This window comes from Nicotiana sylvestris, chromosome 10 (assembly GCF_000393655.2).
Source record: "Nicotiana sylvestris chromosome 10, ASM39365v2, whole genome shotgun sequence".
NCBI classification, from domain to species: domain Eukaryota; kingdom Viridiplantae; phylum Streptophyta; class Magnoliopsida; order Solanales; family Solanaceae; genus Nicotiana; species Nicotiana sylvestris.
In genome coordinates, this window is record NC_091066.1 from 68,927,438 (window position 1) to 68,954,364 (window position 26,927).

General features: G+C 39.6%; 1 protein-coding gene across 1 annotated transcript in view; it reads left to right on the forward strand.

Annotated features, from left to right (window-relative positions):
* Positions 1–26,927, forward strand: part of LOC104232954 (S-adenosyl-L-methionine:benzoic acid/salicylic acid carboxyl methyltransferase 2-like) — a 40,547-nt gene that overhangs the window by 11,256 nt on the left and 2,364 nt on the right. The window contains exon 5 of the mRNA XM_070160683.1: positions 25,065–25,260. Coding sequence (XP_070016784.1) covers positions 25,065–25,260 — 196 coding nt within the window. The remainder of the gene's footprint in view (positions 1–25,064; positions 25,261–26,927) is intronic.

A 26,927-nucleotide genomic window follows, 5' to 3' on the forward strand; every position in this document is an offset into this window, starting at 1 on the left:
TTTAAAATACCAAATTAATTTGTAAAAATATATGAAAAGTAACCTATCTATATTTTGGTATAAATATGAGAATAAAATAAGTTATTCACCAAAGTGATAATTTTGAGAATAATTATTGAGCAATAAATCAATTTAAAAAATTAGAAAAATACTAAAACACTTGGGCATACTTATATATGTATGTATATGATATTTGAAAGTATTTGCATGTAAAAGAAATACATAGGGAAAAATTGGGTATCAACAGTTGCCCCTCTTTACCCGGGAAGGATGAAAGAGTTGTCGGGTAAAGATATGATGACCAATTTTGACCGAAAGAGACGATTTGCAAAGAATTCTGACTGAGCTCTGGCTCTTGAGATGCCTACATATCCTTGGTCTTACAGGAATCAGGCCATATGTAGTTCAGGATCCATCGGCGAAATATGCCGATAGAGTTATTGAAAGGAACGGACGCGATGCCTAAGTTGAGAAGGATAGTTGAAGTCTGATAGGCTGCGAGAATTGGAGCGGGATCGCTACTACTGAGACGGCCGTTTGCTAGCCGGTGTACCTGCAAGTGGTCAATACATCATAGATTGTACATAAATTTAATTTTGATGCAAGTTCCCATTGGACCATGAATGCTGTCTTTGGACGGTTAGGATGACGTCCTTGTACCATGACGTCCTGGGCTATGAAGAGCGTAAATAAAAATTCGCAAGCCATGAAATGATATTCTCGGGCCATGTAGATGGTGCCTCCGAACTATGATGCCTTTGAATAGGTTGGCGATCTTTCAGCCCATGAAATGCAAAAGGTGGCGATCTTTCAGCCAGTACAGAATTTAAATGAAGGTGGCGATGTTGCAGCCGTGCGAGAAAAGTAAAGAGGCGATATTTCAGCCATGCAGGATGGAGACAATGCTTAGTCTCGAAAGGCAGATAGAGTAGCCTTATGCAGATGGAGACATGGCTTAGTCTCGAAAGGCAGAAGAGTAGTCTTATGCAGATGATGATGGAGGTAGAGCTTAACCTCGGAAGGCAGAAAAGTAGCCTTATGCAAAATGCAGATGGAGACAGGGCTTAGTCTCGAAAGGAAGATAAGTAGCCTTACGCAGATGATGATGGAGGTAGAGCTTAACCTCGGAAGGCAGAAAAGTAGCCTTATGCAGATGATGATGGAGGTAGAGCTTAACCTCGGAAGGCAGAAAAGTAGCCTTATGCAAAATGCAGATGGAGACAGGGCTTAGTCTCGAAAGGCAAATAAGTAGCCTTATGCAGACGATGATGGAGGTAGAGCTTAACCTCGGAAGGTAGAAAAGTAGTCTTATGCAAAATGCAGATGGAGACAGAGCTTAGTCTCGAAAGACAGATAAGTAGCCTTATGCAGATGATGATGGAGGTAGAGCTTAACCTCGGAAGGCAGAAAAGTAGCCTTATGCAAAATGCAGATGGAGACAGAGTAGTCTCGAAAGGCAGATAAGTAGCCTTATGCAGTGCAAGAATGTAAAAGGACGATTAGTAGTAAGATCTCTTAGCTGATAGCCGATTATGATAATATGACTGTTGGGGAGATTATGTACGGATAGCAATTGCGGGCAAGTGATGATTCTGAGAAGTTGCATTCTTGGGAAAGTATGCGTACATAAATATACTTAACGATACTGCAAGTCGAGTTCCTGCATCCAAAGAAAAAATTGTGAGTTCTGTAAGGGGAAAAGGTTAGTTCGTCTTCCCCGGGCTCTTGACGTTGTGTGTCATTGGGGGTAGCGTCGCTAAACAGCAACAATTCGGATAATAGTTATGCATGATTTAGTAAATATAACATAAGTATATAATCGAAAATAGTTTTCTTTAGATGAACCAATGATTGCAACATGGTTTAAGACATTGCAACCTCTTTTGCTCCGGAAATTTGAGGGTCCTCCTAAAAATTCTGCCCCAGTTTGCTGAGCGGACATTTCTGACGGCTGTGCTGAATGACTAAAAAATTGTCTTCGGAATTTTGAGGGTCCTCCTCAAAATTCTGCCCCAGTTTACTGGGCTGGCGCTTCTGGCGATGCATGGACTAAAATCAACTTCGGAATTTTGAGGGTCCTCCTCAAAATTCTGTCCCAGTTCAATAGCGGGGAAAAATGGAATTTTTATTGAATTGTGACCGAACCCATAGGGTTGCCTACGTATCCCCTCTTAAACGGGGATCAGGTCAGGCGTAGTTCAAATTACATCATAGAGGGAATCATAAGTGGTTACACATAATATCGTTTTACTGCATCTGAATTGATCGGCTTTGGCCAGACTTCTCCGTCCATTTCTGCAAGAATAAGGGCTCCTCCAGTTAGAACCCGGTGAACCATGTACGGACCCTACCAATTGGGAGAGAACTTCCCCTTGGCTTCATCTTGATGTGAGAATATTTTCTTCAACACCAGCTGCCCCGGTGTAAACTTCCTTGGCTTAACTCTTTTGTTGAAGGCTCTGGACATTCTGTTCTGATACAACTAACCGTGGCAATCTGCATTCATCCTTTTCCCATCTATAAGGGCTAACTGCTCGTAGCGACCTTTTACCCATTCTGCATCATCCAACTCTGCTTCTTCTTTGATCCTTAAGGAGGGAATTTCTACCTCGGTGGGGATGACCGCCTCTGTACCATAAACCAGCATGTAGGGAGTTGCTCCGGTCGATGTGCGGACTGTGGTACGGTATCCCAATAAGGCAAATGATAATTTCTCATGCCATTGTTTGTGCCTTTCGACCATCTTCCTTAGTATCTTCTTGATATTCTTGTTGGTTGCCTCCACAGCTCCATTCATCTGAGGCATGTAGGTTGTAGAGTTCTTGTGTTTGATCTTGAATGTTTCACACATTGCTTTCATCAAGTCGCTGTTGAGATTGGAACCATTATCGGTGATGATTGATTCCGGAATTCCGAACCAACAAACAATGGGGTCGCGGACGAAATCTGCCACAACCTTCTTAGTGACCGCCTTGTATGATGCTTCTTCGTCCCATTTGGTAAAATAATCCATTGCCACTAAGATAAACCTGTGCCCATTTGATGCGGCAGGCTCGATAGTCTGATAACATCCATTCCCCAAGCGGCGAATGGCCATGGTGAGCTTGTTGCAGTAAGCTCGTTTGGAGGCACCTTTATCATATTTGCATGTATCTGACAGCGATGGCATTTGCGAACATACCGGATACAGTCTGTTTCCATAGTCATCCAAAAATACCCTGCTCGGAGTATCTTCTTTGCTAAGACAAAACCATTCATATGCGGCCCGCAGGTCCCTGCATGCACTTCGTCCAATAGCCTGGATGCTTCTTTTGCTTCGACACACCTTAGTAAACCCAAATCGGGAGTCCTCTTGTACAGGATTCCTCCACTGTGAAAGAAGTTGCTGGATAACATACGAAGTGTGCGCTTCTGAGTAGCGTTGGCAAGTTCTGGATATTCCCCTGTTGTCAAGTACTCCTTGATGTCATGGATCCATGGTTTTCCATCCACTTCTTCCTCAACGTGGGCGCAATAAGCTGGCTGATCATGAAACCTTACTGGGATGGGATCAATGAAATTTGTATCTGGATGCTGGATCATGGACGATAAAGTAGCTAATGCATCAGGAAACTCGTTTTGGACTCTGGGGACGTGCTAAAATTCTGTCTTTGTGAACCTTTTCCTCAACTCCTGTATGTGATGCAAGTAGGGAAGTATCTTAGAGTTCTTGGTTGCCCACTCTTCTCGAACCTGATGTATGAGCAAGTCTGAATCCCCGATCACTAGCAACTCCTGAACGTTCATGTCAATGGCCATTTTGAGCCCCAAGATGCAGGCTTCATATTCTGCCATATTATTGGTGTAAGGGAACCTGAGCTTGGCGGATACCGGGTAGTGCTGGCCAGTTTCTAATACTAGGACTGCTCCTATGCCAACTCCTTTGAAATTTGCAGCTCCGTTGAAAAACAACCTCCAACCATCATAGGATTCTGCAATATCTTCTCCTATGAAAGATACCTCTTCATCGGGAAAATACGTTTTTAGGGGCTCGTATTCTCCATCCACGGGATTCTCGGCGAGATGATCCGCCAAGGCTTCCCCTTTGATTGTTTTCTGGATCACATAAACAATGTCGAATTCACTTAGCAGGATTTGCCACTTGGCGAGCTTGCCAGTGGGCATGGGTTTCTGGAAGATATACTTCAAAGGGTCCATTCTGGATATGAGATAAGTAGTGTAAGCATAGAAGTAATGCCTCAACTTCTGCGCGACCCAAGTCAGAGCATAACAAGTGCGTTCTAAAAGAGAATACCGGGCCTCGTACGGTGTGAACTTCTTACTGAGATAGTAGATGGCTTGCTCCTTTCTCCATGTTTCATCATGTTGTCCCAGAACACAACCGAATGCTCCATCTAATACCGCAAGGTAAAGCAATAGGGGTCTTCCTAGCTTAGGTGGAACCAAGACCGGCGGCGTTGACAGGTATTTCTTAATTCTGTCAAAAGCTTTCTGACAATCATCAGTCCACTTGGTGGTAGCGTCCTTTTTCAACATTTTAAAGATAGGTTCACAAATGATCGTGAACTGAGCTATGAACCGGCTGATATAGTTGAGTCTCCCCAGGAAACTCATCACGTCCTTCTTGTTCTTTGGCAGCGGAAATTCTTGGATAGCTTTGACCTTTGACGGATCCAATTCTATTCCTCGACGACTCACAATGAAACCCAATAATTTACAAGCAGGAACCCCGAATGCACACTTGGCGGGATTCAGTTTCAGATTGTACCTCCTCAGTCTGTTGAAGAACTTTCTTAGGTCTTCCATGTGATCCTTGACTTTCTTGGATTTGATAATGACGTCATCCATATATACCTTGATCTCCTTGTGTATCATGTCATGAAAGATGGTAGTCATGGCTCTCATGTAGGTGGCACCAGCATTCTTCAAACCGAATGGCATCATTTTGTAACAGTACATTCCCCATGGCATGATGAAAGTCGTTTTCTCTACATCTTCCTCGTCCATCCATATCTGATGATACCCAGCGAAACAATCAACGAAAGACTGTAACTCATGCTTGGCGCAATTGTCAATTAGAATGTGTATGTTCGGCAAGGGGAAGTCGTCTTTAGGACTGGCCCGGTTAAGATCCCGGTAGTCAACACAAACTCTAACTTTCCCATCCTTTTTTGGCACTGGCACGATGTTGGCTAACCATGTCGGATACTCTACTACCCTGAGAACCTTGGCTTTGACTTGCTTGGTAACCTCTTCTTTGATTTTCAAACTCATGTCGGGTTTGAATTTCCTGAGCTTCTACTTTACTGGCGGACATGTTGGATCTGTTGGCAGTTTGTGAGCTACAATGGATGTACTGAGACCAATCATATCATCATACGACCAGGCGAATATGTCTTCATATTCCTTTAGGAATTTCGTGTACTCTTTCTTTTCTGATGGTGACAGGTGAACACTGATACGCGTTTCTTTGACATTCTCTGTATCTCCCAGATTAACGACCTCAGTTTTGTCCCAGTTAGACTTAGGCCTATTCTCAAAATTCTCAACCTCTTTGACGACCTCTTCTGGTATATCGTCCTCTTCTAAATCCATATCTGTTTGTTGCGTTGTCTCATTGCAAGTCACAATCGTTGATTCATCATCAAGGCAAGTAATAGTAATGCTGTGTAAAATAAAGTGAATGATAGAAAAAATAATAAGAGTGAGATATATAATAAACTGAAATGCTTCGATTGAATTCATAATTGTTTTGAATATCAGAGCTCTTTTCAAAATTAAAGACAATGCGGAAATAAAATCATCTAGTAAAAAGTAAAAATGTGATGCATGGTGCTTTTGTTAAGCCTTGCTACCCCGAAGCTTTCTGGGACCTGGTGGTTTTGATTGACCAATTACTGAGGCATTCTCCTCGGTTCACAGCTTGTATAGAAGGGTCTTCCTCCCCTTCCTCCTCGAAAATAACACAGCAGTCCATATCATCGTCTTCCAGAAACAGATTCTTCACGGCTGCCTATGCTTCATCTTCCTCTGATCCATATATGATGTCTGCCGGCTGGAAAGTCTGGTCCAGGTGAGGTATCGGATGCTCCAGTGGATAGTAGGGACCGCGCTATGGTGGCGACCAGTCATTGAACTCCTTCCAAGTGTATTCATACCCCAAACCAAATGTAGTACCATGTTTCTTCAGCTTGATGGGTTTGGTGATTCCCTGGAGGTTTTTGCTGAGTCCCTTTCCAGGTTCGTACCCATACCAATTCAAGATACTTTCAATCTTGTTATCCCACCATTTATCCTTGTCTACAACGTTGACCCTTTCAATGTGGTGGTATGTTTCTCCGCCTATTCTCCTTCTGCCTCCAATCATCGGGATGGTCTGGCGACTATATATGGGGTTGCTACCATCGCCATGAATAATTACCTCTTAGTGATTCCATTCGAACTTCACTGCCTGATGCAGGGTCGATGCTACAGCTCCAGCAGTGTGGATCCATGGTCATCCCAACAGCAAGTTGTAGGATGCTGGGACATCTATCACTTGAAAGTCAACGTCGAACCAAGTTGGTCCCATTTGCAGGCATAGGCTAATCTCTCCAATAGTAGACCTTTGGGACCCATCGAAGGCTTTGACATTGATGGCTCCATCTTTGATCTCGTGTAGGCTCTTTCCCAATGTTCTGAGAGTGATCAGCGGACAGATGTTGAGGCTGGATCCTCCGTCGATCAGGACTCTAGTGATGAAGTAATCATCGCATTGCACGGTGATGTGCAGGGCCTTATTGTGACTCAGTCCTTCCTGTGGCAGCTCATCTTTGTGGAAGGTGATTTTGTCGCTTTCCAGTATTTGCCCTACCATATTTTCCATTTCGCCTCCAGTTATGTTGCTGGGCACATAAACTTCGCTCAATATCTTCATCAAGGCATTTTTGTGTGCGTCATAGCTCTACAGAAGAGCTAGGATGGAGATATGCGCTGGTGTTTTGTTCAACTGCTCAACGACCGAATACTCCTTAGCTTGTATTTTCCTCCAAAGATCATCGGGCCCAGTTTCAGTAGTCTGTCCAGAGGCTTGCTTACTGGACTCAGCTAGGTGCTCTAGAGTGTAAACCATGCCTGTTCTGGTCATACCCTGCGCAACAATTGCTTCTCCCATTTTGGTCTTCCCTTTCCTCCTTGCTTCAGCTGTGTAACCATTGGTATAGCATTTGAGTGGAACGGTGTTATGTCTGACATTGCTACAGGAATAGGTACCCTTGGTGGTAACACAGCAACTTCGAAAGGTGCAGGTGCCTTCGGGACTCCAAACTCAACCTTAATTGGTCCGGGCGCCTTTGCAGAAGAAGGTGCTTCAAATTCGAGAGGTATAGACATATTTACTTCATCGCCCTTGGAGGGCTGATTCTGTACAACAATTGGGTTAAGCATGACCGCCGGTTTCTTTGGCTCATCGCCCTCAGCAATCAATTCTATCGACCCCTTGGGGTCCCAGTCATCTTCGATCTCGATCATGTGAACGTCTCCACCTTTGTGATCAGGAAAAGGGTTGTTGCGGACATTAGGAGTGGGCTCCTTTGCTACGATAACCTTATTGTCGATCAGAGTTTGAATCTTTTTCTTCAACGAGTGACACTCGTCAATGGTATGTCCATTCATGCCAGAGTGGTACGCATAGGTCTTATTAAGGTTGACCCACTAGGAAGGATTTTCTAAAGTTATGGTAGGGATAGGGGAGATGTAACCAGCAACTTTAAGTTTCTCATACAGCTGGTTAATCAGCTCAGCGATGGCTGTATATTGTTTGGGAGGTCTGCGGTAAAAATTTGGTATGGGTCTAGGGAAATTTTGGCGAGTGGGAGGTGATTGGTAGTGAGAGGGTTGGGCATTATAAGCTTGGTAAAAAGGTGCAGGTTGAGAGTATCTGGGTGAAGTGGGTTAATATATGGGAGGTGGAGATGATTGGTAAACGGGTGGTGGATTTTGGTAAGAGGGTGCGGGTGCTTGGTAATTCAGGATAGGCTGATATGTAAGTGGAGGTGACGGGTAAGTGTGGTATTTTAGTGGTGATTTGGCTCCCTGTGCGACCATCATGTCACTCTTTCTTCTTGGACATGCCACCAGACTGTAAAGCCTTGTTGGTGGCCTGCAATGCTTCAAGATTAGTAACCATACCATTCTTAATGCCTTCCTCAATTCTTTCTCCCAGCTTGATGATATCGGAGAATTTCTAGCCCTCGATAAGCATCAACCTCTCATAATATTGTGCATCCTGAGCCCGAACAAAGAATTTGTTCATCTGTTCCTCTTCTAAGGCTGGCCTGACCTTAGCAGCCTCTAATCTCCAACGAGTAGCATACTCGTGGAATGTCTCAGTAGGCTTCTTCTTCAAATTCTGGATGTAAAATACATCCGGTGCATTCTCGGTATTGAATCAGAACCTATCCATGAAATCTGATGCCATACCTACCCAGCTTGTCCATTTCATGGGGTCCTGACTGATGTACCAGGATAAAGCATCCCCCTTCAGACTTCTCATGAAGAGTTTCATACGGATTTTCTCATTCCTTCCGACTCCGACCAGCTTATCATAATATGTCCTCAAATGGACTCTGGGATCTCCCGTGCCATCGAACATTTCGAACTTGAGAGGTTTGTACCCCTCCAGAAGTTCAACATCTGGCTGAATGTAGAGGTCCTCATAATTCAGCCCCTCTATACCTTTGTTTCCTTCCATGACTTGGACTCGGCTGGTCAACTTCTTGAGTTCTGCTGCCAAGTTTCTGATAAGAGAGTCCTTGTCATCAGACTCAGGTGCACTTGAGATTGGTTGAGTGTAGTGGGGTACGGTATCTACGTAGATGGGAGTGTTGTGGAGGTGGTCGTTTGCGGTGTTCAATGGTTCAGGAATGAGTAGTGGAGTGTTGTTTGGAGTGTGGCATGTGTTGCAGTGTTGAGCATGAGTGGGTTGCATCTGTGGTTGTGGGGTGTTCTGTGGAGGTGCGGGATTTTGAGCATTTGGAAAGTTGACATCAGGAGCGGTGAGAGAGAATGATAAATTTGCCAAGTTCCGAACTTGGTCCAGTTCTTCTCGAAACTTCAATAATTTCTGCTCAAGTTGGGCAGCAGTTTCCTTAGAAATCGGAGTACCCTGAGGTATCTCAATTCTTTCAATTTCCTTTCTGGCGCTTGAATCTCCCATTCTACCTTTGTTCTTGTTCCGGATAGGACTCGGAGGAGGAGGAGGTGGAGGGACCTTGGATCTTGTACTGTATGATGATGGTGCCGAAATGCACGAACTAACCTTTGGGGAGGGGAATAATAATAGAAAAGAAAAACAAAAAAAGTAACAAGTTAGTGCGGATTGTGAAGAAAAATGTCACAGTATTTAAACACATTGTGCAAGGATGTAAATCATGTCCTAATTTGGGTGCCTCGTTGTGCCCGAGGTAGACCTAGCGACAAATTAATTTGGAGAACTTATAATGCTAAATGCCTCATTTTATTGACAAAAATAAGACGAATCCCAAAACGACACTAAAATAGCGGAAAGTAAAAATGTCACTAATGTCCATTAGCCTTATTACATTAAAAGCGAAAAGAAAGACTCCTAACTACTTGGTCCCAGAAGGACCTTCTTCAGGTTGAATGTTCTCGTTGATCAAGTCCTCCAGCTCGCGCAGATTTTCCATTAAAAATGCTATCGCTAGACGTTCTCCTTTGCCTTCCTCAGTATTTTGACAGTTGATGACTCTTTTCCTCACTTTCCCTTCCAATTCCAGCAAGTTGTACTCCATGTATTCTAGCTTCTCACTAGCCTTGGTGACTCTCTCTTTCCATTCATTGATTTGGTTGCTCGATGAAAGGTTTCTCCACCAAGTCTGCAAGAGTGAAGGTATGTTTACCATACCGAAGTCAGGAACTTTGTCATTCATTTTCTACAAAACAAAAGGGTTAAGACCTCACCCCCACCAGACTCGACTATTTAATACCAATAATTAGCATAAAAAGCATTTAGTTCTCCAAATAAATGTACAGAATATGGTGGTGTCCATTTGGGTTTCAAGGAAACCTAGTGGACTTCGGACAAGGCTATCTTAATGAGTCATTATGTGGACAACATAACTGACTCGGCTAGGTTTGACCATGATGCATGCACAGTTAGACAGAGTAAGGTTTCTATTGGGGTATTAGACAGGTACCCTTGAGCGGACAACTCAAGAGGGAAAGGCACGGAACCGTCGACTGCACCGCTGATCGACTGGTTTTACCGCAAATACGCCTTTGCCAACTTTAAAGGGTGATAATATTGGAAGAGCGCAACCACTCATTATAAGCGTCGCTATGGTATTTGTTTGGCATGAGTGGAATATGATGTTGAAGATGAAGTTTACAAGAATGAAACAAATTGACATGTATTTCCACATTCATAAGATAAATAATTACAATAATTGCAGTAATCACAACAGTATTGAAATAAAGCAGTAAAGGAAAGCAGTTAAAGGAAAGAAAAGACATGAAGAGCCAAGTCAGATTCGTAGTAAAAGAATAAAAGACAGTAAATAAAGCAATTAATGAGATAGTAAAGTCACAAGCAACATGCAATGGTAAAATCCTAAAGAAGTTCCAGCAGAGTCGCCATGCTGTCGACGCCCCCTTTTTCTAGGGGTCGAAATCGATTATACGACATTGGGAGGACAACTCTATTCCCTTTCGAGAATTGGGTTTTGGAATTTTGAAGAGTCGCCACCTAATGATTATAGTGCATTAGGACACTTGAAGAAAGGTTTGAGATGGAAAAAACCAGAGTTCGGGTAAGGGCTAGAAATTATCTCGAGGGGAAGGTGTTAGGCACCCCTCAAGATCCACTAGTGTGGTCCCAACCATGTTACAATTGTGACTTTACAAGTAAACAATCAAGGCTCAAATAAGGACTTGCATACAACATTGCAATTAGGTTGAAAACTTTTGAAGGTAAGTAGAGAGGACAGAAATTTATGAAAAAAAGATTTGAATGGTTTCACGAGAAGAGATGAAAGCAAATAAGGGGAGGGGGGTCCTAGGTTTACGATTAATATGGATCACTTCAATGCAATACCCAGCAATCACTCTTCAAAAAAGAGGGGTCGCATGTGATATTTGTGCATCGGTCATCATCTCCATATCTACTTTTCCCATCACGTTAAGGTATTAGAGCGCGGAATAGTATCGTTACTTATTGCATGCTATTACCCGTCCCAATCCTATCAGTCCCGGAGGCATATGGGACTACTAATCCTAAAGGGGAGGGAGCTGGGGCTTTTGCAGTTTTTTAAAAAGGATACAATTCTAAGGCGACATTCAAAACATATACAGCAAGTATTGGGAAAGCAAGTAAGCAGATATGGCTCAAATAAACCTCCTTAAATAAGAGAAAATCATATAGTTTAGCATGTCTTACACGTACTGATTAGGTCTAAATTAAACTTAAACATTAAGGCAGGTTGATTTATCATATATTTTCAGATAAGAAGTCCGAATTAGGCCTGCCTGCTGGTTGTAATTATCAAAGACTGATGCAATTATAGTTTTTACCCTAAAGCTTGCCTAGGTGTTAAACGGAACCTATAGGCATGATATCTATTAGTTTCAGAAATAAAGAAGTAAACTCATTGCAGAAAAAACGAATTGACAACTACAGGGACATAAGATCTGCAGGCGTTAATCATTATTGCTACTGATTTTAGGCTTATAAGCGAGTTGATGATTTAGGTTTGGTTGATAGCTCCTATAGGCATGCTTTCTAGGCGTTACTGATTTTAAGCGTTGTTATTGTCATGCAGAAATCCTATAGGCAGGTCATCTATATGCAGTTAGTTATTTAAATCTTATAAACAGGTTTGCCTAGTGACAGATGCATATGCAAAATGCAGGAAGTTCTATAGGCATATTACCTATATGATATGCAGAATTTCAAAAACGTCTTATAGACATGGTATCAATATGAAGTGCAGAAAAACCTATGAACATGGTATTTACATGAAATGCAGAATTTCAGAAGTATAAGAATTCCCTATGAACATAGTATCTACATGAGATGCAGAATTTCAGAAGTACAGGAATTCCCTATGAACATGGTATCTACATGAGATGCAGAATTTTAGAAGTGTAGTAATTCCCTATGAACATGGTATCTACCCCTTTGCATGCAGGACTAACCCTCCCTTTTTCACTAACACCCCAGCAGTTTATTACAAGATTATTACAGACCAGAATGAATAAGAAAAAGATAAGAAATATATCAGAAATTAAAGATTCCAACCAAGGAGAGCCTAATTCAGACCCCAGGTCTAAAATATGAAATAGACCAACTTCCAAAGATCAGATTTCCAAAGCCTTTCTTTTATTTGGGATATGTCAAAGTTCCAAGGAGCTTCAAGAACTCCAGGCAATGCTTACACCACCAAATATCATTGCAGAATCAGATTATAGTGCAGAGTGGAAGGGTCAGCCCTCAAATGTCCAAGCTCAGAGGGAACTCAAAGTTCCAAGGCAAGGCTCATAGGAGGGGGGGGCAGAACTTAGAGGCTAGGAGTAAGTGCAAGTTCAATAGAGGGGAATTAGGGGAAGTCCAGCGTAAACTGGTGGTCATACCCAACAATAAGGAGTGCTGGCACACCCTAACCAGTCTACTAGGCCACATTTTGGGAGTTAAGATCCATTGAGGATCAGGTTCAGACCTGAGCAGCAATTTGGATACTGACAGGCCATAAACCTTAACTCAAACACATAGAAGGGAGTAGGAGTATGGGGAATTCACAACAAACAGCAGATGCAAAGAGAGAGTAGCATATTCAATACAGAACATGAACAGGAAAGTAGCCAAGAGTGTAGCAACTATAAAGTAAACACATAGGGATGATGCTGGAATCAAAATTAGGACATACCAATTTCAGGGAAACAAATAAGTGAAAGCATAAGTCTTGTAAGCCAAATTGCAAGCAAGAGTACAAAAGATCTCAAAAGAGAGTAGAGAATTGAAAGAGTATTGTAATTGAGAGTGTGTGTGTAAGCATATGCAATTCAAAGTGTGTTCAAGTGCAGAAGGGTAGTCCCCTTTTATAGTGCAGAAAACAAGTAAGAAAAGGTAAGGAAATAGTTTTCAATCAATCACATAAAGTCTCCCTTTGGTTAAGGGATTCTGATTTCGAACGGGCATAAGACAATTAAGGAAAGAATTTGATTAAAACCTTTTCCAAAGTAACATCATAAGGGTAAATACACAGGGTTTATTTAAGGCAAAAGTCCAATGGTACATAGTTTGTGAAAAATAAGGAAAGGGAATCAATCAAACAACCAGTAAAATCAAAGCTGCAAGCTTTGTTCGAATGAACCAAGTCAGAAAAAGGGTAAAGAAAGGTTCAATTAGGGAAAATCAGTAACAATCAAGTAAACACCATTAAAGGAATTCAGAATCAATTAGTAGTTGGCAAAACCTTTTGAAAGAAGAGTTCTCATATATAAAGCACACAAATATGTGAATCAAGAAGAGGCTGTCAAATTATTTAGAAGAGAGTTTAATCGAAGAGAAGTTCAGAATCATAAGCAAAAAGATACAGGTTCAATTTGCAGACTCATAGTGAGTCTGAGAGTTCAGGGTCCCAAAGTGGAGCCTTAACTCGAACACAAAAATCAAAATCGTCAAATGAAACCCCCTAAATCCTAGGGTTTCAAAACTAAATCAGACATAAAAGTGAGAAAGCAAGTCATTTGTTTTAGAGTCTCAACAAAACAGATATGATAACATGTTTGAATGACAAAGGAAGAAAAATCATGAAGAACATATTTGAGAAAACTCGGAAGCTAAACAAGTTCAGAAGAAGGAGATAATACAAACGTGAACACAAGTAGATGAAGCATGTAAGAACATGAACAAAGTCCAGTAAACAAGATCAAATAACTTAACGGTAAACACACATAGTAAAAGAGTAAAGAAAACTAAGCAGGGATTAACATGCGTAGCAGAAAAGAAAAGGTAGAAAATAATACATGTGTAATAAAGAGTAATCACACTAGCAGGGTATGGACAAACACACATAAAGTAAAGAAGAAGAAAAATCAGAAAGATTTTTCCCAAAAAATACTTTCAGAAACCCTAAAATCGAAGAGAAACGATTTTGAAAAGAAACTTTTGGGGAAAACACTTTAAATGGCAAAAAAAGCATAGATACAGTATAGATCTAAGCAAATAACGGTGAAAGGACCTTGAATAGCTTAGGGTTTCGGAGAAACCCTAGAAATGAGAAATTCTTGGAAACAGGTCTGATCTTGAGTCGGAGAGGTCAAGAATCAGGCTCCTGAGTCTTGAATATGCCGGAGCATGGCCGGAGGAGCCATGAAATCAAAGGTCTGAGAAGATCAGAGAGGGAATCGTCGAGGTCAGGCCTCGAAGCTTCGAACAACCCTGTCTTACCGGTGAAGATAGGTGAGTACCAACTATCCATGTCCTGAGAAGCCATGGATTCCGGTGACCGGTGGTTGAAAAGGGGGTAGGAGGAGGCTAGGGTTTCGGAGAGTTTTTGAGAGGATTTGAGAGGGTTTGGGATTCAAAGACGGCGGGCCAGGTGAGAATGAGGGATTAGGGTAGTCACCTGTGTTTAATTATGGTAGGGCGAATAGTGGTCGTTGATCCGAATGATCAACGACCTAGATTTAAGAAGGTAGATGGGGAACCGGGTTGGGTCGTTTGAGTTGGGTTAGGGGTTGGGTCAAAAGGAATTGGGCTGGTCCGAATTTGAGTTTGAAATTGGGTCAATTTTAGGCTAAAATCGAAATGTAATGGGGCTACAATTGAAACGAACTGAGGCCAAAATTTAAATAGCCAGTTTTCCCTTTTTATTTTATAAAAATAGTAAAAAATAATTTTGAAAGCAAATTAAAAGCACTGAATCCGTTAATAGTATATAGATATTAATTAAAAAATATTGGAACCAGTTTCATAATTATAAAATGCTATTAAATCTTAAATCAGGCTACAATTGCAATTATATGCAATTTAGTTTTTAAAATACCAAATTAATTTGTAAAAATATATGAAAAGTAACCTACCTATATTTTGGTATAAATATGAGAATAAAATAAGTTATTCACTAAAGTGATAATTTTGGGAATAATTATTGAGCAATAAATCAATTTAAAAATCTTTTAAAAAAATTGGAAAAATACTAAAACACTTGTGCATACTTATATATGTATGTATATGATATTTGAAAGTATTTGCATGTAAAAGAAATACATAGGGAAAAATTGGGCATCAACAACAATGACAACACCCCAGGAAATCAAGAGAACCAACAAAGTCAGAGAGGCCCACACAATATTAACATTCAAGTTCCAACTCCGCAGGACTCTCCACGGCAATCTCGTGAGGGTACTCCTGATGGATCTCAAATAAACGTGTATGCTCAATTTGAAAATGCTGAAGCTGTTGATGAAGCTTTGCAGAAATTAATTACTGCTCAGGTCAACAAAGCTGTTGAGGCGCTTGTTAACCAGTTACCTGTTGCAACACTCATACCTTCTCCAAATAATAACACTATAGAAAACCCTCATTCCGGGCTTGTTAACTCAGGCAGCGGTGGAACTCCCAGTAAACCGCAGGAGAGAGAACTAGGTAATGTAATTAATTTCGATTTACAAAATTTAGTACTAACCTTGCAGAGACAGCTCAAGGAGCAAAGTGAACGCATAGAGCAGATACCCGGGATGCCGCCCATAATCAAAGGGGTAGACATGGATAGATATTCGAAACAACCCTGGAAGCCAAGTGCTGCTCCACTCCCAATTCCAAAAAAGTTCAAAATGCCTGATATTCCAAAGTATGATGGAACAAAAAACCAACGAGACCACGTGACTGCATTCACAACGGGCGTAAAAGGCAATGATTTGACTAAGCAGGAGATCGAATCGGTATTAGTCAAGAAATTTGGTAAAACCCTCACCAAAGGAGCACTAACATGGTATTCCCTTTTACCTGAAAATTTTATAAACTCTTTTGCTGAGCTTGCAGATTCTTTCATCAAAGCACACTCGGGAGCCCAAAAAGTGGAAAAAAGAATGGAGGATATTTTCAAAATTAAGCAAGGAGATTCATAATTGCTTAGAGAATTCGTGGACAGATTTCAATGCGAAAGAATGACATTGCCGCGTATACCTGATAACTGGGCAGCTATAGCTTTCACAAGCAATTTGAATGAAAAAAGCTCGAAAGCTATGAGGAGACTCAATGAAAGCCTTTGAGAATTCCCAGCTACAATGTGGAATGATGTTTATAACAGGTATAGCACGATGTTGAGGATTGAGGAAGATATTGTTCCCCGATCTCAAAAAGAAGAAAGTATACATTTAAGACGAGCAGAGAACGAAGAAAGATCCGGTAAAAACAGGTACGAGTCCTATATGGGACCTGCGGGGAAAGACTCACGGTCAAAACAGGATAATCAAAGGCATGATCACAGATCAAGAAATAGAGAATCAGGTTCTTCATCAAGATTTAGGAACGAGCGAAATAACTATGAGTCACGGGATGATGATAGAAATTTAAAAGCAAGATTCGAAGGTTACAACTTCAACGTCAGCACCTCCGAGCTCATAGCTGTTTTGAAAAGCATGGGAGATAAGGTTCGATGGCCAAAGGAAATGAGATAGAATCCAAACAGGCGCAACCCTGACCATTAGTACGAGTTCCATAATGATCACGAGCATAAAACAGCAGATTGCAGATTTTTACAAAGTGAAGTTGATCGTTTATTAAAACAAGGATATCTTACTGAGTTGTTCAGTGAGAAAGGCAAGCAAGCTTACATGAAGAACAGGCAGGAGCCTCCAAAACCACCTTCTCCCAAAAGAACTGTTAATGTTATAAGTGGGGGTGAAGACATCAATGGTGTGTCATATACTGCAGCTAACAAAACTTCCAAAGTAACTATTATCCAAGGGAAATGGGTGCGGTATGTTATAGAAGAAGGCAATATTACATTCAATGATGCAGATACAGATGGCGTATTAATCCCTCATAATGATGCACTGGTAATATCTTTAATTGTGCATGATACTAATATGAAACGAGTTTTGATTGATCCAGGTAGTTCCGTGAACATTATTTTGCTAAGAGTGCTACGTGAGATGCAAGCTAAAGATGGAGTAATACCAAAGGCACATACTCTATCTAGTTTTGATAATTCCAGTGTCGTCACAAAAGGAGAGGTAACACTCACCACTTTTGCTGAAGGGGTCGTAAAAGATACAAAGTTCCAGGTAGTAGACATGGAGAGGGCTTACAATATGATTCTGGGGAGACCATGGATCCATGAAATGGATGATGTTCCTTAAACCTTGCATCAAGTTATCAAATTTCCATCGCCATGGGGAATTTTTCAAATTCGCGGAGATCAACAGACGTCCAGGGATATTAACTCCGTTGTAGATACAAGCACGAGAAGTGGAGGCAAATAGCAATCACAAAAGGCAGTTGAGGACATCACAACACAAACCTCAACTGAACAAGCGCGAATAGATGTAAACTCAAGGCCTGATACCATTCAAGAACCAGAAGATAATGAAGATATCAAAACAACGATAGAGGAATTAGAACCTGTCGTGTTATTCACTCAATGGCCTAATAAAAAAGTCTATGTCGGAGCTAATCTTGACCAAGGAATGAAAGGTAAGTTAATTGAATTTTTGAAAACTAACATGGAATGTTTTGCTTGGTCCCACTCCGACATGACAGTAATACCACCGGAGGTGATAACTCATAAACTAAATGAAGATCCGTCATATCCTCCTGTGAATCAAAAGAAAAGAAAGCAGGGAACTTTCAAGAATCAGGTGATTCAAGAAGAAGTCAAAAATTGCTAAAAATTGGTTCCATTCGAGAGGTAAAATATCCTAACTGGTTAGCCAATACTGTTGTGGTTCCAAAGAAAAACGGTAAGTGGTGGGTTTATGTAGATTATACAGATCTTAACAAAGCCTGCCCTAAAGATTCTTTTCCACTACCACACATAGATCAATTGATTGATGCAACTGCATGTCACGAATTGTTAAGTTTTTTAGATGCATATTCAGGTTATAATCAGATTAAAATGGATCCGGCAGATGAAGAAAAAACTTCATTCATAACAGACAGGGGGACTTATTGTTATAAAGTAATGCCCTTTGGTCTAAAGAATGCAGGTGCAACGTATAAGAGATTAGTTACCAAAATGTTTCAGGAATATTTAGGAGAGACAATGGAGGTATATATAGATGATATGCTTGTTAAAACTCAGTACTCAAAAAATCACATATCACACTTATCTGACACATTTTCAATTTTGCGCAAATTTAATATGAAGTTAAATCCCAAAAATGTGCATTTGGCGTTGCATCAGACAAGTTTTTGGGTTTTCTTGTTTCTAACTGTGGAATTGAAGTAAATCCTTCACAGATTAAAGCCATTAAGGAAATCCCTGACATACTTTCAAACAAGAAAGAAGTTCAAAGATTAACAGGGAGAATTGAGGCCTTGGGAAGATTCATCTCTAAATCATCAGAGAAGTATTTTAAATTCTTCTCAGCTCTTAAGAAGAAGGATCATTATGAATGGAATGAGGAATGTCAACAAGCACTTAGGAATTTGAAAATGTACTTATCAAATCCACCTTTGTTGGAAAAACCAAAGGCTGGGGAAAAGCTACTCCTCTACCTTGCTGTTTCGGAGGTAGCGGTAAGTGTTGTTTTGGTCCGAGAAGAGCAAGGTAAACAATAACCTATCTATTACATAAGTAAATCTTTGTTAGATGCAAAGATGAGGTATCCTCGGTTAGAAAAACCTGCACTTACGTTAATCATGGCATCTAGAAAGTTAAGACCTTACTTTCAGTGTCATCCTATCGTTGTGGTAACTACCTACCCTTTACGTAACATATTGCATAAGCATGAGTTATCAGGTAGGTTAGCTAAGTGGGCAATAGAGTTAAGTGAATACGAAATTGCATGCCAACCTAGAACTGCTATAAAATCACAAGTATTAGCTGATTTTGTGGCTGATTTTAGTCAGGGAATACAGTTAGAACCAAAAAAAGAATTACAGGTGTTCAATGGAGCTAACCCAGGAACTTGGACTTTATTCACTGATGGCTCATCTAACGTGAGAGGAGCAGGTTTGGGGGTAGTATTGGTACCACCTACGGGTGAAACCATTCGGCAAGCTATTAAATGTCATTCCATAACTAACAATGAGGCAAATTATGAGGATATGATTGCAGGTTTAGAACTGGCACGGGAACTTGGCATAAATCAGATTATAATCAAGAGTGATTCACAACTTGTAGTTAATCAAATGATGGGGACTTATACAGCCAGGGAAGCAAGGATGCAGCAGTACTTGGAAAAGGTACGGGAATTGATAAAATAATTTCAAGATTGGAAAATTAGACAAATACCCAGGGACGAAAATCTTGAAGCAGACGCCCTGGAAAATCTCGCATTTGCGGCCGACGTGGCAAACGATGCAAATGCCTCAGTAATACATTTATTTCATTCAATTCTTGATCCTGATGCGAATGAGGTAAATTTTAATAACTTAACCTGGGATTGGAGGAACGAAATTGTTGCTTTTTTACAATATGGAACCGTCCCTGATGACAAGAAAAAGGCTTATGCACTTCGAAGGCAGGCCGCTCGGTACTTCTTAAAACAAGGCAATCTATATCGTAAAATGTTCGGTGGACCCTTAGCAAGATGCCTTGGACCTTCGCAAACAGAGTATGTAATGAGAGAAATACACGAGGGTCATTGCGGGAATCACACAGGTGGAAGATCACTAGTAAGAACCTTAATTAGGGCAGGTTATTACTGGCCTAAAATGGAAGAGGAGGCAGAAAGTTTCGTGGCCAAATGTGATAAATGTCAAAGGTACGGTAACAATATGCATAGACCTGCGGAATTATTACATCCGGTCATTGCGCCATGGCCATTTATGAAATGGGGAATGGATATCGTAGGTCCATTACCGCAAGCAAAAGGACAGGTAAAATTTTTGCTTGTTCTCACTGATTATTTTACTAAATGGGTAGAGGCAGGTGAATTCAAACAGGTGCGAGAAAAGGAAGTCAAAGACTTTATTTGGCGGAATATCATATGTCGATTTGGCTTACCAAAGGAGATCGTATGTGATAATGGTCCCCAGTTTATTGGAGCTCAGATCACGGAATTTTTTCAAAGCTGGCAAATTAAAAGGATTACGTGAACACCCTATCATCCGGTGGGTAATGGACAGGCAGAATCAACGAACAAAGTCATTATCAACAATTTAAAGAAACGACTAGAGGAATCAAAAGGAAACTGGCCTGAAGTGTTACCTGGAGTTTTATGGGCATATCGCACAACTGCAAAAACAAGTACAGGTGAAACACCGTTCTCATTGGTTTATGGAGCTGAGGCTTTAATTCCAGTTGAGATAGGGGAACCAAGTATACGGTTCACACAGGCGACACGAGAATCTAATGACGAGGAGATGCGGGTCAACCTAAATCTACTCGAGGGGCGGAAAGAAGCTGGTTTAATAAGAATGGTAGCATAAAAGCAAGTCATAGAACGATACTACAATAGAAAAGCACGCCTCAGGTTCTTCAAAATTGGGGACTTCGTGCTTAAAAAGGTTTTTCAGTCTACAAAGGTAGCTAACATAGGGAAATTAAGTCCAACATGGGAAGGACCCTACAAAGTGCGTGATGTTGCAGGAAAAGGAGCATATGAACTGGAGACAATGGATGGCAAGATACTACCTTCACATTGGAATGCTTTTCATTTAAAGAGATACTATTTCTAAGGAAAACCCACGGTCAGGTATAACCATTTTAAATTTCATTTTTGAATTGTTAAAATTTTACTAACGATTTTAGATGATAGGCAAAACGCTAACCCGTACTAAATGATGATTCACGACCTGTAAGGCACATGGAGTAACCTAAAATTCCTGGCCTAAGGTTACAATTATTCTGATAGAAATGCAAACAGGTTATGCAGTCTTCATCTATAATCGTCCCTCGGAGTCCCGTATGTTTTTCCTTTTCAGGAAAAGGACCAAACGAGAGAAACTATCAAGTGCTCAAAGCTTCATACTTCAACACTCAAATACTTGGGGGACTACATAATATACACGGACATATGTATAAAGAAGGCAAAGCAGATTAAGGAAAAATCAAGCCTGAAAGAGTCAAGTACAAAGTAAAAGTCATAAAGCCACGAGCTAAGGCCAAAGAAAAACCTCACTATAGTTAGGGCAAAGGCTATGTACTAAAACGGGTTATAAGGAAAAACCCCGTATCTATTATTATTCTTTTGAATCTGTTACAAGAAAAACAGTTACGAGAAAGTTATAGATGTAATTCAAATACATGTAAAGTTTTATTCGGAACTAGACAAGGTTCAAAAATAAAATCTTGTCAAAGTTATTTCAGAGAAACATGTGTATTCCTATTTCTTTTGTCGTATGATAATACCATTATGAAGTTGAGACGTCTTATTCATTAAGTATTGGAATATAAAAGGGCTCTCTTTTATAAAACTCATGTTTAAATTAATCATGAGGTTAACAGAAGCATTTTTCGGAAAACGAAAATGCAAATTATTTTGTAAGTCCTTAAAAAGAAAGGCGAGAATAAAGCAAGCAGAAGTTTAAGATAAAAAACTTCTTAATATGTAAAAAAATCTAAGACTAAGTTCGAACTTAAGCATAAAACTACGAAATTGTTTAGATTGCCCCATTAAAAGTCTTGGGGACTGACGTTTCTAAAATCAACCCTCAAATGAAGTTAAGGGTTTGATTACAATCTTCCAAAATCAAAACAAAAATAAAATCATTTGAATGATTAAAACTGGTCACTAAGAAGTTTGTGGTATTGAGGCAGGAACGTCGATAGCAGCAGGCTCAATTTGGGTAGGTACATCAGCATGCGCGGCTTCAACTTGACTTGCAGCAACGGGCTCGATCGGGTTTGAAATAGTCATGATACCCGTATTAGCTTCAACATTCATGAGAGCTTCAGCCACGGGAACTTCATCCACGGGAGAAGGGAAGTCCTGAGTTTATTGAGCCTTTTCAATGGTTTCGTTGATTTTAGCTAACTCCAGCTCCAGGTTGAAGTTTTCATGGCCAGCTTCAAGTAGGGTATCACGATGGGAATTCAAAAAAGCCCAACTTGCCTCAACAACAGATTTTTCTTCAAGGATCTCATAATCCTTTTACCAAGCAGCGATCTCATTTTTTAGCTCTTCATTTTCAGCCAAGGCGAAGCTGTGGGAAGATTGAAGAGAGGCGTGGGAGCATTCTAAAGCACGCACCTTATCAGCAGATATTCTGAGGTCTTCTTGTGCCTGAGTCAAATTTTGCACAAGCTCCCCAGCATAAAATTCCTTTTGGTTTAAAAGAGCTTTTAATTCTCTGATCTCTTCACTAGGTTTAGATAGCTGCTCTAAGAAGGAGGACTCGAGACGCTCTTTGTCTTTCTCTGCTTGGTGTGAAGAAGCTTTTGTAACCGCCAATTCTGAATTTAAAGCCCGTACTCGCTGCTCTAAGGTATTCTTGCTCTCTTGTAAGCTCTCTATATTAAGCTGAGCACTCTCAAATAGCCCCTTCTAATTGGTTGCTTCCAATTGAGAGTCGCGTGCTATCTTCTCCAAAGGGGCAATTCTTTTCATCAATTATGTGCTGATAAGATTGGCCTAAAAAGAGAAGAAATAAGAATCCCAAAGATGAAAAATTTTGCAAAGTAAAAAAGGGAGAGAAGGAAAATACCTTCAAAGTGGCATGCACGATATCATTCATTAAAGTCAGGGAACTATGGCTCTCCAGCTTTGCTTTTTCAATTGGCCAATTTGACCCAAGCAGACATTGAAGAAACGACAAAATTCAAGAATGAATGGGTCGATTGCTGGTCTAAACCCTAAAGTAAAAGGGTAAGTGTAAACAAAAGAGAACTCAGTTAAATAGGAAGTAATTCTCTTATTCGGATTAGGGATAATAATGGAAAAATCATTACTCCAATGACAGTCCTTACGAACCACAGGAGTCAAAACCTCTGTAATTTGAGTAGGGTAAGCATCGACACGATCTAATGCGGAAACCTGGTTTCTAAGAGATTCCCTGTCATGGTAAAAAGACAATTCTGAAGGGACTATCTTATCTACTAAAGGTTCGCGTAAAGGTTCAGAATGCTTTACCCCTAGAAGAAAATTTGTGAGAAAGGGAACATCTGGTTCTAGAGGAAGGACCAGAACCAGAAGAAGGCATAGATGAACCACATCGAGTAGATCTTAAACTACGAAGTCTACCTCCCCTTCTGTGCCTAACAAGGGCATTGGGGAAGGAGTCATTAATGGAAACTCTCTCAGGGTTAGGGCTTGGAGAAGACATATCGAAGAGAAATGATCTAAGGAAGAAGTAAACAGAGATTTGGAGAAATAAGTGTTCAATAAGCTTTATGTGATAAAAGACAAGGGAAAAAAATTATATTTATACCGATAAGCAACCGCCAAAGGTAAAAGTGCGGAGGTGGAAAGACCATAATTATGATAACTGGTACTTCATTAGTAGTGGAACCGTAAAAAGCTTGAAAAGGCTGCAAAAACTGCAGAGCCAATGGAAAATTGATACGTGTACGAAATATTAAATGGAAGTGACAATTGAAGCGTCAATTTTGTCATATCATTAATGGTGACAAAAATTCTCGTTTTAATGAAATTCACTTCCTAAATATTCAATTGATGAATAAATGGAAAGTGGGGGGACTATCTGTAATGGGAAAAATTGTATTTATATATGCAAGTGACATGTTGAGACATGTGGACTGGTCAAATAGTCAAAGAATTATAATTAGTCAAGAGGCACGGGCAGCAGTAGAAACGAGCAAAGGCAAAGGAAGAGGCACTGGAGGACATTTGACGGATTCAGCGCCCGTACCTATTTAAATTATTTATCAAAAGGAATGGATCTGACCATAATAAAGAGCGCAGATACGGAATTCGACAGGCATTAAATACTGGATACATTAGAGAATTTGTATTGATTACAATGATTGTGTAACATATCATTCAATGTCTTTAATTATTCATAATAGCTTCATTATGATTTGGAGGAAACGCATATCTTCAAGATACCAATAAAAGGGAGGTATCTGGTCACTTGTAAAGACAAGACACAATGGGAATATACTTTGATTCACTTGTTTTTTTCCTGATTACACTCTGGTTACTCTAAATTACTTTCTTCTACATATTCTTTTGATTATCAGTAACCCGCGTTCTTCTAAATTCTAACTTTGACTGAAATTCTATTTTTTGGTTAAACAGTAAAATCAATTATTCTATAGATCGTCGTGGTATGAACGTTGTTAATGGATTCTTAGCTTTCCTATTGATCTTGATTAATTCTAGCTTAGTTCTTTTTTGAAGTTATCATTCTGGACCGAACCCACTTTTATGTTGTCTCCTGAAACACCTGCTAATCCTGCAATTTTATTTTATGTGGCAATGTTTAATAAGTAATAGTGTTTAAGAAAGAAACGATATATTTGAAGCATATGGTCTTAAATAATGCCATAAAATTTTCATAAATATAAAAGTATATTATTAATCGTAACATATAAAGTTTAAGGTTCACTTAATTTAAATATTCTTGTGAATGTGACCCTTTACATGCAATACTTTATGTATTACAAACGCTTAACCACCAACACCAACCTCTAGCAAAAAAATGCCACTATTAACCACCATCACTGCCAGCCTCCACTATCAACTACCTTTACCAACATTCGTCGTTGCACAACCACCCGAGAAAACCACCACCACCTGCCAACACCACTATCAGTTGATCTATTGTCGCTAGCTTTTAAAACATCTTAATCAAGCATACAATTTTTACAACAAAGATATGAATTCAAATTCAGACATCTTAATTTTAAGGGGAAAAAATGAAGCCTGAATAAGCATCAAATCAGTACAATATTTTTATGTATACATATTCATAATTAAAATAATAAATGCAGGGATAGAAGAAGAGAAAGTGGACTCATTCAAAATTCCTGCATACTATCCGTCTCCAGCAGAAGTGAAGCATGTAGTTGAAAAGGAGGCATCTTTCACCATTGATGTCTTGGAAACTTCAGAAATCCATATGGATTCTTCTGATGAATACAACGTGACACAGTGCATGAGAGCTTTTACTGAGCCTTTACTTGTGAGAAATTTTAGTATGTGGGTCACATAACCAACATTACTTATGTGAGTTTAGTTTATTTCTTGACAAGTGGACTCATGTTCCTACTTACTTATTTTAAAGCATAAGCTAAAAAAAAGGCAATATTTAGGTCTACTCTTTTTCCTAATTAGAAGCTTAACTAATGGACAATAAAAGGAAAAGAAGAAAGTAAAAGATCTATTTCATTACTCCTATTATATTATTATAATATTATAATAAAGAAAAAAAAAGTACGGTGAAAAAAATTGCATTATGATCTATGTACTCTTCAAAGCAAAAAATAAGTTGAGAAAAGCAATTACATTAAAATACCTTTGGTTGCATTTTATGATAATCCAATCACTTAGTACAAGAAAAAATAACCATGACAAACTGGAAAAGAAAATGAGTTTCAAAAAGACAATGAAGAAGAAGCTAACGACGACAGTCACATACAACCTATACATAATGAACAATTTTGTATCTGAAATGCTTCGCAAAAATAAAATATAACAATGTAAACAAGCTCTAGTAAACTGTCTTGCTCTGAATACAATTAACATACACGATAATAACACTGCTACATAGGATATACACAATTGCATCACCAGACACAAATTATAAATCAAATATATGTTGACTCTTCAAATAATTCATACTATAAATATTGTTCAAGTGATCTCTCCGACACTATCAATTCAGTTCGTCCGTAAATCAATATAATCCAGAATTAAAATAAATGCGTAACAATCTTGTTAGTCTCAATACTAGTAATTCCAACTCAATTGCTAATTCGATTTCTACACTCAATTTGCTTGGCCACTAACATCAACATTTTTTCCCGTGATCTTTGAACTTTGGTTATCAATGCCACCTCCAAGTTGGTTAATTGAAGCCTGAGTCAACAGTTGTGTGAAGCTAGTGTTTTGATCTCCATATAACTGCATCATTGAATTAAAAGGAGTAAAGCAAAAAATCAAATCAAGACCGATAAGTAAATTAAAATATAAATACCAGTAACAAATTGAAAATTATAACTTGATAGTTTAGAGATTGAACCTCAAAATTTAACCCCAAGGATTGTTGCTCATGTTGGTCTGTTGCTCTAGCTTTTAATGTCTTCTGTGGTGCCCGCCTCTTCTTTTGCTCAGTTCTTGGTTTTAATCTTTCGTATCCATTTCGATTACCCTTTTTCTTAATTGGATCCAATACTTGATCATTGAATCCCAAAGAAGGGCCAACAGATGTACTAGATTTGGAACAACTCCTATGGGTACCTTCGGCATATAATTCACTTTAGAGTTTAGTGATCTCAACTCTTGCTTGACACAAATATTTTCTAGCAATTTCTTCAGACTCGGCATTATTTGCAGTTAAAGTCATAACTGCAAATGATTCTTTCATCAACCAGTTTAAGCGAATAGCCATAGAAGAAGTTGATGTTTTCTTTTTATTGTTGCACTCTCCAAACCATTCCCTTGTTTAGCATTCTTTGTCCATCTTTTCAAAATATATTATGTAGGGATATAAGAAAAATCCAAGTCAAGAAACAGAACTTTTAGTGCATGGCAACATAACCAACCCAAAGATTCAAACATAAGACAACTGCAACTTATGGAATTGTCCATAGAATTGAATTGCACTGTCTCAATTTGTCCACCTTCTCCCTTGA